The sequence below is a fragment of the Dermochelys coriacea genome, chromosome 22 (genome assembly GCF_009764565.3).
Source record: "Dermochelys coriacea isolate rDerCor1 chromosome 22, rDerCor1.pri.v4, whole genome shotgun sequence".
NCBI classification, from domain to species: Eukaryota; Metazoa; Chordata; order Testudines; family Dermochelyidae; genus Dermochelys; species Dermochelys coriacea.
The window spans coordinates 1948081-1961702 of record NC_050089.1 but is presented as its reverse complement, the minus strand read 5'-3'; the positions used below and the strand labels follow the sequence as shown (position 1 = coordinate 1961702).

Sequence of the window (13622 nt, the reverse complement as noted above, 5' to 3'; positions counted from 1 at the left end):
ATTCTAAGCATACAGTCACCACTTATGGCCTACATGTACCTGGAGCTTTCCAAAGCCTTTAAAGGCCAGAAGCCCCTCACTGACACCTGTACAAAACAGGAGTGGCTCTGCTGATGTAAATATTCACAGTGGTGCAAAGCTGGGGTGAGAGGAGTATTGAGCCCCTCCCATCCATGCCCAAAAAGCTTAGAACTGAACTCAGCACAATGTGCAGGACAAGGAGTTGGAGAGTGGCAGCCAGTGGCATGGCTCAAGGGATGGGAAGGGGATAATCTATTTGGCTGAGAGTGTTCTGGACGTACAGGAGTGGAGGCACCAACACATTCACCATGGGGATCTACCCCAGGGCCAGCACAAGAGCTGAGATGTGCCATGAGACTTTCCACCTGTCTGTCTTCTGAGAATCCAATGAATGTTTCAGAACTATACAGGCCACCAACAGACGCTCGCATCACAATATGCAGAGCAGAGAGAAAAGGAAATGTGAGGTTGTCTGTATTTACCTGCACTAAGGGACAATTACTCAGTCTGGTCGCTGTCACGCTGAACTATTTATATTCCAGCACACAGGTGTTGGCAATAAAGTGGAACCATTGTATTGATGGTTGTGACAGTCTGCAGGTAACAGTAAATGGCTGTATCAGTGAGTGACTATATGAATGTGGTGGTGACTGTATGCTCGGGTGACTGTCCTGTGGCTGTATGTGTAGCTGTCAGAAGGAATGCTGACCAGAATTTTCTTTTCTTGATGCCAAAGGGGAAAGTGCCAATGCAGAGCCCACCAAGGGCAGGGCTGGCTGATGCTGGAGCTGAGACACTTGGCCTCTTTCAAAGCAGAGGACATGAGCTGTCCTTGACCTTGTGAAAGGGGCAGTTTCATGATGAGCAGGAGGGAGGAGGAGATAGTGGGGCCCAAGGCAGTCCCAGCTGCTGTCATTCTTACCTTCTGCCCTCCTTGATGTGTACATGACACCAGTTTAGATGCCCTCTGACTTGGTGTCTAGGCTGCTGTAATTTAGGCCTTGTCTCTAACAGCAAAATTGTGCCGGTTGAACCAACCTGATTTAAAACTGACCTAGTTAAAGCATCAGGGGGTAGCTGTGTTCCTCTGTATCCACAAAAACAACAAGGAGTCTAGTGGCACCTTAAAGACGAACAGATTTATTTGAGCATAAGCGTTCATAGGTAAAAATCTCACTTCTTCAGATGCAGGGAGTGAAAGTTACAGATACAGACATAAATATACTGGCACATGAAGGGAAGGGAGTTACCTCACAAGTGGAGAGCCAGTGTTGACAGGGCCAATTCGCTCAGGGTGGATGTGGTCCACTCCCAACAATAGATGCGGAGGTGTCAAGCGCAGGAGAGGCCAAGCTGCTTCTGTAATGAGCCAGCCAGTCCCGATTCAAGCCCAAATTAATGGTGTAAAATTTGCAAATGAATTTTAGGTCTGCTGTTTCTCTTTGCAGTCTGTTTTGAAGGGGGTTTCGGTTGGTTTTGTTCAAGTTGAGCCTCTTTCAAATCTGTTACAGAGTGTGCAGGAAGACTGAAGTGTTCTCCCACTAACGCTTGCATGTTACCATTCCTGACGTCCGACTTGAGTCCGTTTATCTTTTTCCAGAGAGACCCTCCGCTTTGGTCGCTGTACAGGGCAGGGCTAACCTCTCTCTCGGCCCTGCTGCCGCCTTGTTTCGCTTATGTCCCTACCTAAGGGCTTTAATCTACACCAGCCCAAGAGCATCTTCCCCCGGGAGCGTTTGCACGTTGCCAGGCCCGTCGGGGGGGGGGGGGGCGGAGAGCCCCAGGGGTGCCCGGGGCGGGGGGGGCGAGCGGCTCTCAGCGCGCAGGGGCTGGAGCCGGGCCGCCCCGCCCCCCGGGGGGTTATTAATCCTGCAATGAAACATTTATTGGCGCCCGCACCTGCTTTCCGCCTCCCCCCCCCCCGCCCGCCCGGGAGCCCCGCGCGGCCGGTGCAAGGAGGCTGCGGCGCCGGTAGCTCAGAGCGCGCTGGACGCTCGCGCCGCGCCAGGCAGCTCCCGGGCTCCGGCTCCGGCTCCCGGCCCCCCCCCCGCGGGCTCCCGGCCCCCCCCCGCCGCCATGCTGCGCTACCTGCTCAAGACGCTGCTGCAGATGAACCTGTTCGCGGACTCGCTGGGGGGGGACGTGGGCAACTCCTCCGAGCTGCTGCTGCTCGGCCTGAACGGCTCGCTGCCGGCGCTGGACCTGGCCACCCTCAGCCGCGCCAACGGTAGGAGCGGGCCGGGCCGGGCCGGGCTGGCCAAGTTGCGAGCGCGGCGCTAGATGCAGCGGGGGGGGGGCGCGGGGGCGAGTTCGCAGGGCCAGGACCAAGCGCGGGGCGGCGACGCTGTCCCGGGACAGCAGCGCGCGTGTGTGGGGAGGGGGGGGTTGTCCCGGGACAGCAGCGCGCGTGTGTCGGAAGGGGGGGGGGTTGTCCCGGGACAGCAGCGCGCGTGTGTCGGAAGGGGGGGGGTTGTCCCGGGACAGCAGCGCGCGTGTGTCGGAAGGGGGGGGGTTGTCCCGGGACAGCAGCGCGCGTGTGGGGGGGGGGGGTTGTCCCGGGACAGCAGCGCGCGTGTGTCGGGAGGGGGGGGTTTGTCCCGGGACAGCAGCGCGCGTGTGTCGGGAGGGGGGGGGCTGTCCCGGGACAGCAGCGCGCGCGTGTCGGGAGGGGGGGGGGTTGTCCCGGGACAGCAGCGCGCGTGTGTCGGGAGGGGGGGGTTGTCCCGGGACAGCAGCGCGCGTGTGTGTCGGGAGGGGGGGGGGGTTGTCCCGGGACAGCAGCGCGCGCGTGTGTCGGGAGGGGGGGGTGTCCCGGGACAGCAGCGCGCGCGTGTCGGGAGGGGGGCTGTCCCGGGACAGCGCGGGGGGGGGGAGAGCGCCTGTCCCCCTGCCTGCGTGTCTCTCCTAACTGCAGGTTTCAGAGCAGCGGCCGCGTTAGTCTGTATTCGCAGAAAGAACAGGGGGACTTGTGGCACCTTAGAGACTAACCCATTTATTAGAGCATAAGCTTCCGTGAGCTACAGCTCACTTTCCACCAAATGCATCCGATGAAGTGAGCTGTAGCTCACAGAAGCTTATGCTCAAATAAATGTGTTAGTCTCTAAGGTGCCACAAGTCCCCCTGTTCTTTTTTTCTCCTAACTGCGTGTGTCTCCCGGTTTCTCTTCTCATTGGGATCCTCACCCCTCCCCCGCAGCCCCCCTCCCCCGACTCTGCCCCCGCAGATCCCGGCTACAGGGCTGGGAAGCACCCCAAGGACTCGGGCGCCGAAGTCCCATTTTCCAATGCGATTTCAGGCGCTTTCCAGTTCCACGCAGCCCCGTTTGAAAATGGGATTTCCGCGCTGGGTCGCTTAGGCGGGTGATTAACAGGTTACCCCTGGATGACCGCAAAGCCCGGAAGGGAGCATCCCCGGGGGAGGGGGGCTCTCCCGGCGGAAGCGGAGCCGTCCCGGCGGTGCCAGGGGTGCTTGGCTGCGCCATTCGTTGCTGGGGTGCGCTCCGGGCGTGGGGCGCCGAGAGAGTCTCTTGGAGGGGAGGGGCTGGCGGGGCGGATAAATTGCATTTGGCCCCTGAACGGAGGGTGCTGCGGCCGGCCAGCGCCCTCTGGTAGCCAACGCTGGTAAAGAACTGGCGCCCCGTTTTCCCTTCTGGTTTGTATAACTTTGCAACTCAAATGCGGTGCGCGCCAGGCTAGTGCCTGCAAGCGAGCAGAGCCAGGGGTGCCGGCCCTCAGCTCTGCCCAGGACCTCGGTGCTCCGCTGGTAGGTGGTGTGTAAATGCCTTCCAGCGACCCTTTGGATTTTGCAAATCCAGGCCAAGGTTTGTTGAATATCGGTCCCGGTCCACGGACCGATCAACGGGGACTGTTAAATTGGTCTCCTACCTGTGACATACAGATGTGTCTTGGCCAACCTCCTGGCGTGACCCGCGACCCCAATAAAACCCGATTCATTGTTCCCATGGAAATTAACTATGTCCAGGTGAGTTGCTCACAGCGCAGGATGCCTGAAGGCTCTGGGGGTCGCTACCCATCTGTGCTCTCCTTCCTGCTGCTCTGAAGTGATTTCACCTCTGTTTAAAAATAGCCCTCATGCACTGCCCCCATGGCCTAGCATAGCTCCAGGTAGGGGAGTGCTCTGCACTGTTCCTGTCCAGCCTTTCAGGGCTGCCCCTGACCTCCTGGCCCTGCGGTGTCCCAGTCCCATCCCTGGTGGATCGCTCACCTGCCCAGGAAGCAGTGGCTCTCCAGGGCATTGGGCTCTCATTCAGAGCTGAACTGGGTTGAATATGGGGATCTCTTGCCCAGGAAAGGACCAGGAGCCCTGGCCTGATATAAATCACATGTCCCTGGACCTGACAGGTTTGACTCCCAGTTCTTCCTCCTCTGTTTGGTTCATATTCCATAAAGCCCTTGTGCTCTGGGGCAGCTGTGGGGGGAGATGATGGTGTTCCTCATGATCTGAAGGCTCTCAGCCTCACTGAAGGTCTTTCAGCTCACTGTGGCAAGCTCCAAAGACTTTATGTTCCCTGCCCATCCCAGCTGTGACACTGAGGCATTATCCCTGCCCCTCTGCTCTCCCTTCCTCCCATCCAGATAGCGAGAGACCCTGTCAATGTAAATAACACACAGGGCTTCTCAATGTGGTGCATTCATGTGGCTTTTGAAATAGCGACTCCCTGGCTCACAGGAGCTGGGACAGCTGTGCTGCCCAGCAGGAGCCAAAATGCTGCAGCCCCAGCATCCAGCTCCGCAGCGATTTATCCATTTACTGGAAGGAATTAAGTGGGGGCAGAGAGAGGAGGAATTCTTCCCCTTCTGGAAAGAAGCTGTCAGTTTGCACTGGTGCTTCACATGGGGAGCCAGCCTCCTAGAAAGCCCCAGCTCTTACTGGAAAGGCTTTAACTGCTCTGGACAAGGAGCGGAGTGTCAGCCCTTCATGGCCATGTAAGGACCAGCTGGTAAATACTGCATGACCACCATCCACTGCATAGCCCATTGTACCACAGTAGGTTAAAACAGGCCAGATGTGTAGATCCTACTCAGAACTTTGATGCTTTTCAAGTGCATTCTTGTGCCACTGGAAAGCTGACTTTTGGGAGAGATTACAGTGATGGGGATGCAGGTAAAGGGGGAATTTTGCCTGGCCTGGCCGATCAGAGGGGTAGGAATAATAGCAGTTGAAGGCTTTTTTTCTCATTGGAAGCACCACTAAAGAGCGTTTGGACATTAGAGGAGAATGGTCACCACTCCTGCTTACACACGGTCCCCTGCCCTGCACATGCTGCTCAGAATGCCCTTTCCTCTTTCACTGTTTACTGTGGAGGTGTACACTGGGCCCTGTATCCATTTTCTCGCTCAGTGTGAGCATCCAGCCATATCAGACGGATGAGTCTAGGGTCACAGGCCAACCTCGGTATTCTACAGTTGCTGAGTTTGTCATTGATTCCACTTCTGGCTCCAACACAGAGCTCCAGATTCTGACTAATCATTTTCCTCAAAACCCCATGGACCTGATCCTCGGTGTCGGTGAGCATAATTCAGTACATTGACTTCAGTGGTGCTGTGGTGATCTACACCAGCTGAGGCTCTGGGAACCAGCTCTAAGCAATGCAGTGTGACCTGCCTGAGCCAGCAGCCAGCCAGAAACAACAGGTGTGAGCGGTGTGACTAGACCCATCCCTTTCAGTTTGTCAGGGTGTTAACGCTGTAGCCCAGGGATACTAGTGTTGAGATTTACAGTCAGAGTAGCAGCCGTGTTAGTCTGTAATTGCAAAAAGAAAAGGAGGACTTGTGGCACCTTAGAGACTAACAAATTTATTTGAGCATAAGCTTTCACTGATGTCCGTTCAGCAGTGACACAGCCAGTGGCTTTCTCCCACAATCCCAGATGACCTCCCCAAGCTGCCCCTGCCCAGCTGTTTAACCTTGCTGTTTCTGCGGTTCAGTTAATGTCTTTAAGGACCAAAATGGGTTTGTTATTTTGATGCAATTATCATAATCCCAGGATCATTTTTAAGGACCCATGGGGGATCCTTGGGTACTATTTGCAAAAGTCTGATGCTACAGCATGGGGCAGGGCCTGAAGATCTCTAGGGGAACCTGCCCTGTAGCTGTAGAAGGGTCTGGGACATTGCCCTTGTAAACTCCAGGCATAATGCTGCTCCTGCTTCTGGCCTGTGTCTGCTGGGGGAGAGGGGCTCCATGTGAGGGGAAGGCAGAAGGTCTGTGACTAAAAAGTGTCTGGTACAATACAAGGGGCATCAATGCTGCCAGTCAGCCCTGCAGCCTCTTAATGAGCTGCTTCTATTCCTGCAGAGGAACAGCGAAGCTGCTCCAAAGGGCTGGCAAAGCTTTATGCATGGAGGTTGTGTGGCACACGTGGGGAATGCGGGGGCTTTATTAACACCTGCACTTTCCTTCTGCTCTGGCTTCATTCACATAAGCTATTTATTGGGATGATTTGGCAGCTTTTCTGGACAGTCGGAATAACAGAGCTGGGAGCTGTCTGTGGAAACCGTTATCCTTAGGGAAGGAAGAAGAACTTCATCAAGACCCTTTGCAGACCTGGTCTGGCTCCTGCAGAGCCAAATTCCCAGCAGCCCCTCTGTTGGGCCCATGCTGGGCTCCCCTTGGGAACACACCACAACAAACTGAGTAAGACCTGCAATTCCTAAAACAGGGAGGAAATGGCTCCTGCCACCTGTCCAAATGGGCAAAGGGTCACATTAGCTGAGGCCTTGTCTACCTGGGGAAGTTGCACTAGATGTACTTAAGGTGTGAGTTTAAACTGGTTTAATTAAATCAGTGCAAACCCCTGTGTGGACACATTTGAGTTTAGTTTAATCAGGAATTGTTTAAGAATGATTTACTAGAGGTTCAAAAAGCCACAATCCAACAATCAAGGAAGAAGGCCGGACTGGTTAAAAAGCTGACCTGGTTTAGAGGGGAAATTAAGGCAAACACACACGCAATAAATGGAAGAAAGGAGAAGTTGATAGTAATAAATATAAATCAGAAGCTGGGAATTGTAGAAAATTGATAAAGGAAGCAAAGGGACAGAAGCAGAACTCTATGGCCAGCAGAGTTATGGATAATAAGAAGGAGCTTTTAAAATGCTAGGAACAAAAAGAGTCCTAACAATGGTATTGGTCCATTACTAGATGGAAATGTAGAATTACCAGTAATAATTCAGAAAAAGCAGAAGTGTTCAATAAATATTTGTGGAAAAAACAGATGATGATGTCATATCATATGATAACAATCATTCCATTCCACTCCTATCTCAGGAGACTGTTGAACAGCAGCTACTAAAGATAACTTGCATCCAAGAGTTTTAAAAAATAAGCTGTCTGAGGAACTTGCTGGACCATTCATGTCGACTTTTAATAAGTCCTGGAATGCTGGACAAGTTCCAGAAGACTGGAGGAAAGCTAATGTTGTGTCAATATTTAAAAAGGGTAAACAGGATGACCCAGATAATTCTAGGCCTTTCAGCCTGATCTGGAGCCTGGGCAAGATAATGGAGCGGTTGATATGGGACTTGCTTAATAAAGAATTAAAGAAGGGTTATGTAATTGATGCCAATCAGCATAGGTTTATGGAAAATAGATTGTGTCAAACTAAGTTGATATCTTTTTCTAGTAAGATTACAAGTTAGGTTGATAAAGGTAATAGTGTTGATGTAATATACATAGACTTCTGACTTGATACTGCATAACATTTTGATTAATAAAACTAGAACGATATAAAATTAACATGGCACACATTAAATGGATTAAAACCTGCCTAACTAATAGGTTTCAAAATTTAACTGTAAATGGGGAATCATTGAATGGGTGTGTTTCTAGTGGGGTTTTGCAGGGATCGATTCTTGGCCCTATGCTATTTAACATTTTTATTAATGAGCTGGAAGAAAACATAAAATCATCACTGATAAAGTTTGCAGATGGCACAAAAATTGGGGGAGTGGTAAATAATGAAGAAGACCGGTCACTGAGACAGCATGATCTGGATCTCTTGGGAATCTGGGTGCAAGCCAACAGTCTGTGTTTTAATATGGCTAAATATAAATGTATTGGAATAAAGAATGTAGGCCATACTTACAGGATGGGGGACTCACTGACTGAAAAGGATTTGGGAGTCACGATGGATAATCAGTTGAGCATGAGCTTCCAGTGCAACTCTGTGCCCAAAAGGGCTAATGTGATCCTTGGATTTATAAATGGGAATCTCTAGGGTAGAAGGAGAGAGGGTTTTTAACATCTGTATTTGGCACGGTACATCTGCTACTGGAATACTCCAGTTCTGATGCCCACAGTTCAAGAAGGATGTTGATCATTTGGAGAGGGTTCAGAAAAGAGCCATGAGAATGATTAAAGGATTGGAAAACATGTTCTCGGGGCCACGCTTCTGCGGATCTGGGAAGGTGTAGGGGCCTGCCTGGCTTTGAGGAGAGCAAGGATGCTCCCAGTGCAGCCAGGTGACATGTGCATTACTGCATCCTGCCTGCAACAGAAGAGTATTGCTTCCATCGCCTTGGAAACCGCTTCCCTCCTGCTGGCATCCCGCCGCAGGAGGCAGCCAATCAGAAGGCGCTGTGCTGAGCCTTCTTTGCAGCCCTCTTGCACGGAACTTGCACTGATGCTGCCCAGGTTATGACTTCAGGTCGCAGAGGTGCGGGCTAGGTGGGTGGTGTCAGACATCATGCCTGTTAGCCTGGGAGGCAAGAGGCTACCGGCACGTACTACCAGCTTTGTGTGTGTGGATCAGGGGGACGTGAGGGAGGCGCTGAGCATCCTGGGTGCTGACTCCCAAGTTTCCTTGCCTTAGGAGGTCTAATCAGGGCTGCGTGAATTGGAGAGCCAGGAACCAGCCTGGGCAGCAGCCAAGGGGTGTGTGTGCAGGCGGGGAGGAGCAATTCCCACAGCCATCTGCAATGCACCCAAGGGCATGAATGTGTCACAGGTGCCCCAGGCCCCGTTAGGGAGCTGCACTGGTGGCCCCTGACAGAGGTTTTCTAAATCAGCCACTCCTGAAAACCAAACTCCTGGGCTGTCAACGGGCCTCCAAGTGTCTACCTCGCAATTCCAGCCCTTACAGCCTGCAGCTTGGCCCTGACTGAGGGCAGGGGGTGCTGTCGTCCTTTCTATTAAAACAGGTGGCAGCACCATCGCTCAGAAGATAACTGCCTGAGAGCCGGGTCTGCAAAGAGAGCAAACTGTTCTCTGTTCCCGCAGGGTCAGGAAAGGGTTAACGACCATCACTAGGGTAAGGGGAAGCCGCTGCCCTGCCCTGGAGAAATGAACTGAACTGATAGGCCTGGCCTCAGCCAGGGGCTGGTTGGCTTCTGACCAGTCCTGGGGAGAGAAGAAGAATGACCCAGTGATGTAAGGCCCATCCCCTAGGAAATTCCCTGCTCTGCCACAGACTCCCTTTGTGGCCTTGGGCAAAGCTCTTAGCCTCTCTGCGCTCAGCTCCCCCTCTGCACAGTGGGGGGAATGACCTTGCCCTGCCCCACAGGGGTTGTGTGAGGGTTGTGAGGTGATGGGGCCATGGATATACCACTTATGCTCTGGTGACAGCTTGGATTGCCAGGGGATGCAGATGTGATTTCTATCCTGGGTCCATCCTTGCATGGTCAAGGGCAAGCCATTGTCCATCTGTAGGCAACTGATCCCCATATGTACAGCGTGCCTGGTGAAGGCCAGTTTAATTAGTGTCTAAGGTGCTTTGAGATCTCTGGAGGGAAGGGCAGAGTGTTGTCGTCCCCAATGACAGTGGACCTCGGGGAATTAATTTCTGTGTCCTCATGGAGGGGAGCAGGGTTTGCTTGACAAGCTGAAGCTGGGGGAATTGTTGTTTTCCTTTGTGGGGGAGGGGGCCATGATCTCCAGCAAGGAGCAGATGCTGGTTTGACATGCAGCATGGAAAGCAGGGCCGGATCCAGGATCTCCCCAGCATCCTCTCTGCTGGACATTGATGCAAAGAAACCATTTCACCTCTTAACGATGTCCTCATCCTCCTTAATTGTGATCTAGCTGTCCAGTGCCCGCAGGCTCTCTTGCATGTTTCTTGCTTCTGATGTTTTCTTGTCTGCTCATTTTTATGTCTTTTGGTGATTTGCTGGTCGGATTCCCTGTTACGTCCTAATTTCCACCTTTCATTTCCCCCAGCTGGTGAACTCAGGGCACCCTGTGCCTTTGGTCGTCTGATTAGTGACCCCAGAGCTGGATCTCCAGGTTTGGCTCTTGAGCCTCACATGTAACCAGGCAGGTGCGTCTCTGGTCTACATGCCTCCTTGCGCGTTTGGGGTGTGTGTGTGTGTGTGTGTTTGTGCCTCCAGGACTCGGGGGTGGGTCCTTACGTCACCTTCATGCTAGTCTCAGGACTTTAATTCCCTCACTTTTGCCTTCAGGACTTTCTGATGAGCCTCCTCCTGTTCTGGAGTCTTGTGGCTCCTGACTACACTGGTCCCTTCCTCCCCCCCAGCCTTCCTGAGCTTAGACCTTGGCCACACGAGGAAATGAGGTTGGTGTAACCACGTCACTAAGGGCCTGTCTACACTTACCTCCGGAGCAATCCATCCAGCGGTGGTCGATTTATCGCATCTAGTGAGACACGATAACTCGACCGCCAAGCGCTCTCCCGTCTACTCCGGTACTCCACCGGAGCGAGAAGTGTAGGCGGAGTCGCCGGGGCAGCGTCAGCAGTCGACCCACTGCAGTGAAGACCCCGCGGTAAGGAGCTCTAAGTAAGTCGACTTCAGCTACGCTCTCTTCGTAACTGAGGTTGTGCAACTTAGACCGACTTAGCTCACCCCCCCTCGCCCCCCAGTGTAGACCAGGCCTCCGGGTGTGAAGAGTCCACTTCCCTGAGCGACACAGTTCAACCGACCTCTCCTCTGGTGCGGACGGGGAGAATTCCCCATTGCCTCTTGGGGGAGTGCAGCAGGAGCATGTCAAGTGTAGACCAGCCCTTAGTTATACTCTGCGAACTGGTGTTTAATGGCTCAACAATTGTCACCTCTTGAACCAACTCCCCTGTGCGGTTCTTAGGGCTGAGTTGCCTGTCCCCTGCCCTCCTGCCTGCCCTGGAGAGCTGTTCCAAGGGGCAACCGTTTAAGGGGTCGAGCAACTGCTTCTCCATTTCCTGTCCTGCTGTGAGGTTCGACCCCTGTATAGGTGCTGTGTGAAATCCTCCGTTGCTATCACATTATTCAACTCTGCCTCCGATCTCTCCAGCGTTGCAGCCTCAGTCTCTGGTCCTTGGTTTGCAGGCTGGCAGTACAACCCCACTCCGGTATTTCAATTCCTAGGACTTGGGATTTGCCTCCCTACAGATTTTACTGTAGGATCCAAATGGGATCTCATTAGAGTCTATGGAAACTTAGAATCATAGAATATTAGGGTTAGAAGAGACCTCAGGAGGTATCTAGTCCAACCCCCTGCTCATAGTTATAACTCATAGCTAGGTATTGCATTTCCCACTGATGTTGGTCATTCAGGGTGCAGCCGGTCTAGTGGGGGCATGTATGGGGTTGTGTTAATAAAGGAAATGCTGAGTTAGGAACAGCTCTGTTGTGTGAGGGCGGAGTATTGACAAAGGGTCAGATCCTCAGCTGGTGTGAAACAGCCTACCTCGGTGTTTGCTGTGTTGCCTTATACCGGGTGGGATCAGGACCTATGTGGCGCTCTGTAGGGCTGGCTGTGTGGGACTCAGCTAGCCCAGTGACAGGGCTGGGCAGGAACCAAGACTGATAGGAAAGAAAGCCAGCAGATCTGGGGGATTAGTTGCCAAATGGCAGGGCTCCTTCCATGGGAGCTGGCAGCTTCCCTCAGCAACGGAGGGGTTTATGGGCTGCCGGTCAGGTGCTGACAGCTCCGCTGGTGCTGTGCCATGGGGTCTGTGGTAGTTCAACGTGGGGCACCGGTGTGCCTGAGGCCAGGCTTCCCTGTCCTGGCCGAGCGGGTCCATGTCCCGTCTGAAGGGCCCGTTAGTGAGAGGCTGCTGGGGGCACTGGGCTCAGCAGCCGGATTACAGCCCCCCTCCCCCGTGAACTTTCCCGTGCTGCACGCTGAGTGCTCGCTAATTAGCTTCAGCAGCGGGAGTGGAGCCGAGATGGCGCCTGGCTGGTGGGGGCGAGGAGACAGCAGGGCCGAGGGGGAGCACCAGCCCTGCCACGTGCAGCGCACTGGGCCTGGCTTTGAACAAGGGCTGTGCTCTGTGCTCCCCTCTGGGGGCTGTGATGCCAGGGAAACACTGTTCATTGCTGCCCCGCCCTGGGCTGGTGCCTGCCCTGCCGGGGTCTGGAGCAGGTGTGTGCAGCGCTGGGGGGTGAACATCGCATCAGGCGCTGAAAACCATGAAAGTGGCTGAAAAATGCCAGCTTGGAAATACTAACGCACAGCTTGTCCCTCTGGGGCTGTGAACTCGCCTGGCTCCAGCTTCACATCCCAGTCCCCAGGGCAAAAACATATTAAAGTTTGAAATGGAAGCCGGGGTTCTCCCAGGCTCTCCTGACTCCGGGAGCTGGGGCTGCCGTGTGAGCTGGTGACACAGGACGTCTCAGCCTGGCCTCATTGCTGTGCTCTGGGGCACAGAGGAAGTGCCCAGAGTGCTGGGGGTGGAGGCCCCCAATCTGGGCTGGGCTGCGCTTCCCACCGGCTCTCTCTGGGATCTGCATTCTGAATTATGGGTGCAAGCCCCTTTTCCTGCAGCTGGAGCCAGGCACTTGCCAGGCGGTGCCCAGCTACCTACCGAGGCTCTTCTGACCAAAGCTGGGTGGGCCAGAGAGCGAGGGTGTTGGGTAAGCTTCCCTGTGCAGTGCTGGGGGCTCTCCCGGTGGGGGTGTCTGAAGGACACTGTGCTCAGCATTGCAGGGGGACCAAGGTGTCCCTGCAGCCACTGCCTCCCCCAAAGGGGGTGCCTCCATCCTGGCAGTGGGGCTGTGCCCCATGTTGGTGTTCCTCCCCCCCCCCCCGTGCCCCGTGCTCCACTGTGCCCCTGCCCTGGAGAGTTAACAATTTACCAGGAGCTGGGGCAGCACCTGCCTGGTGCAACCTCGTCTGAGTGTCAGAGCCATGGCCAGCCATGGGGCTGCAGCAGGACAGGCATCAGCCCAGTGCAGGGGTTGCTGACAGTGCCTTGGGCCCAGCCCCCAAGTCTGGGGTAATAGAAAGCTGAAGGCCAGGACTGAGAGCTGTGGGGTGAATCCTGGCTGGAAGAGCAGTGGGCTATAGGCTATGGGTCAGGGCTCAAGGAGGTTGGCAGAGCTGTGTACGTGGGGGAGGAGCCTGTGGTTGGAATAGTGGGGCACCAAAAGGGCTAATAGGGATGGTCTGCAAGTTGCCTGTATATGTTGTGGGGCTGGGGTTATCCTGCTTTGCCCGGCAGGATCCTTTGCACTTGTGCAGAATAATGTTTCACCCCCTCCCCCCACCGGCACAAGCGTCTGTCCCCCCAGCCAGGGCGGGAGGGAACCAGGCCCAGTGCGTGACCTTTTTGTGGACACTGGACGGGCCAGACCACCCCCCCCCCGGGACTCCAATGCGGCTCTGCTGATTGACAGCTCCTGTGGATTTGGCCCTTGTGAATACTCCC

General features: G+C 54.4%; 1 protein-coding gene across 3 annotated transcripts in view; it reads left to right on the top strand.

Moving 5' to 3' along the window:
• Window positions 1–2112: 2112 nt before the first annotated feature.
• ROBO3 (roundabout guidance receptor 3) overlaps window positions 2113–13622 on the top strand; it is a 241993-nt gene continuing 230483 nt past the window's right edge. For all 3 annotated transcript variants that reach the window (XM_043500994.1, XM_038380836.2, XM_043500993.1), the window contains exon 1: window positions 2113–2248. In XM_043500994.1, the coding sequence (XP_043356929.1) occupies window positions 2131–2248 (118 nt within the window). In that variant the 5' untranslated portion in view covers window positions 2113–2130. The remainder of the gene's footprint in view (window positions 2249–13622) is intronic.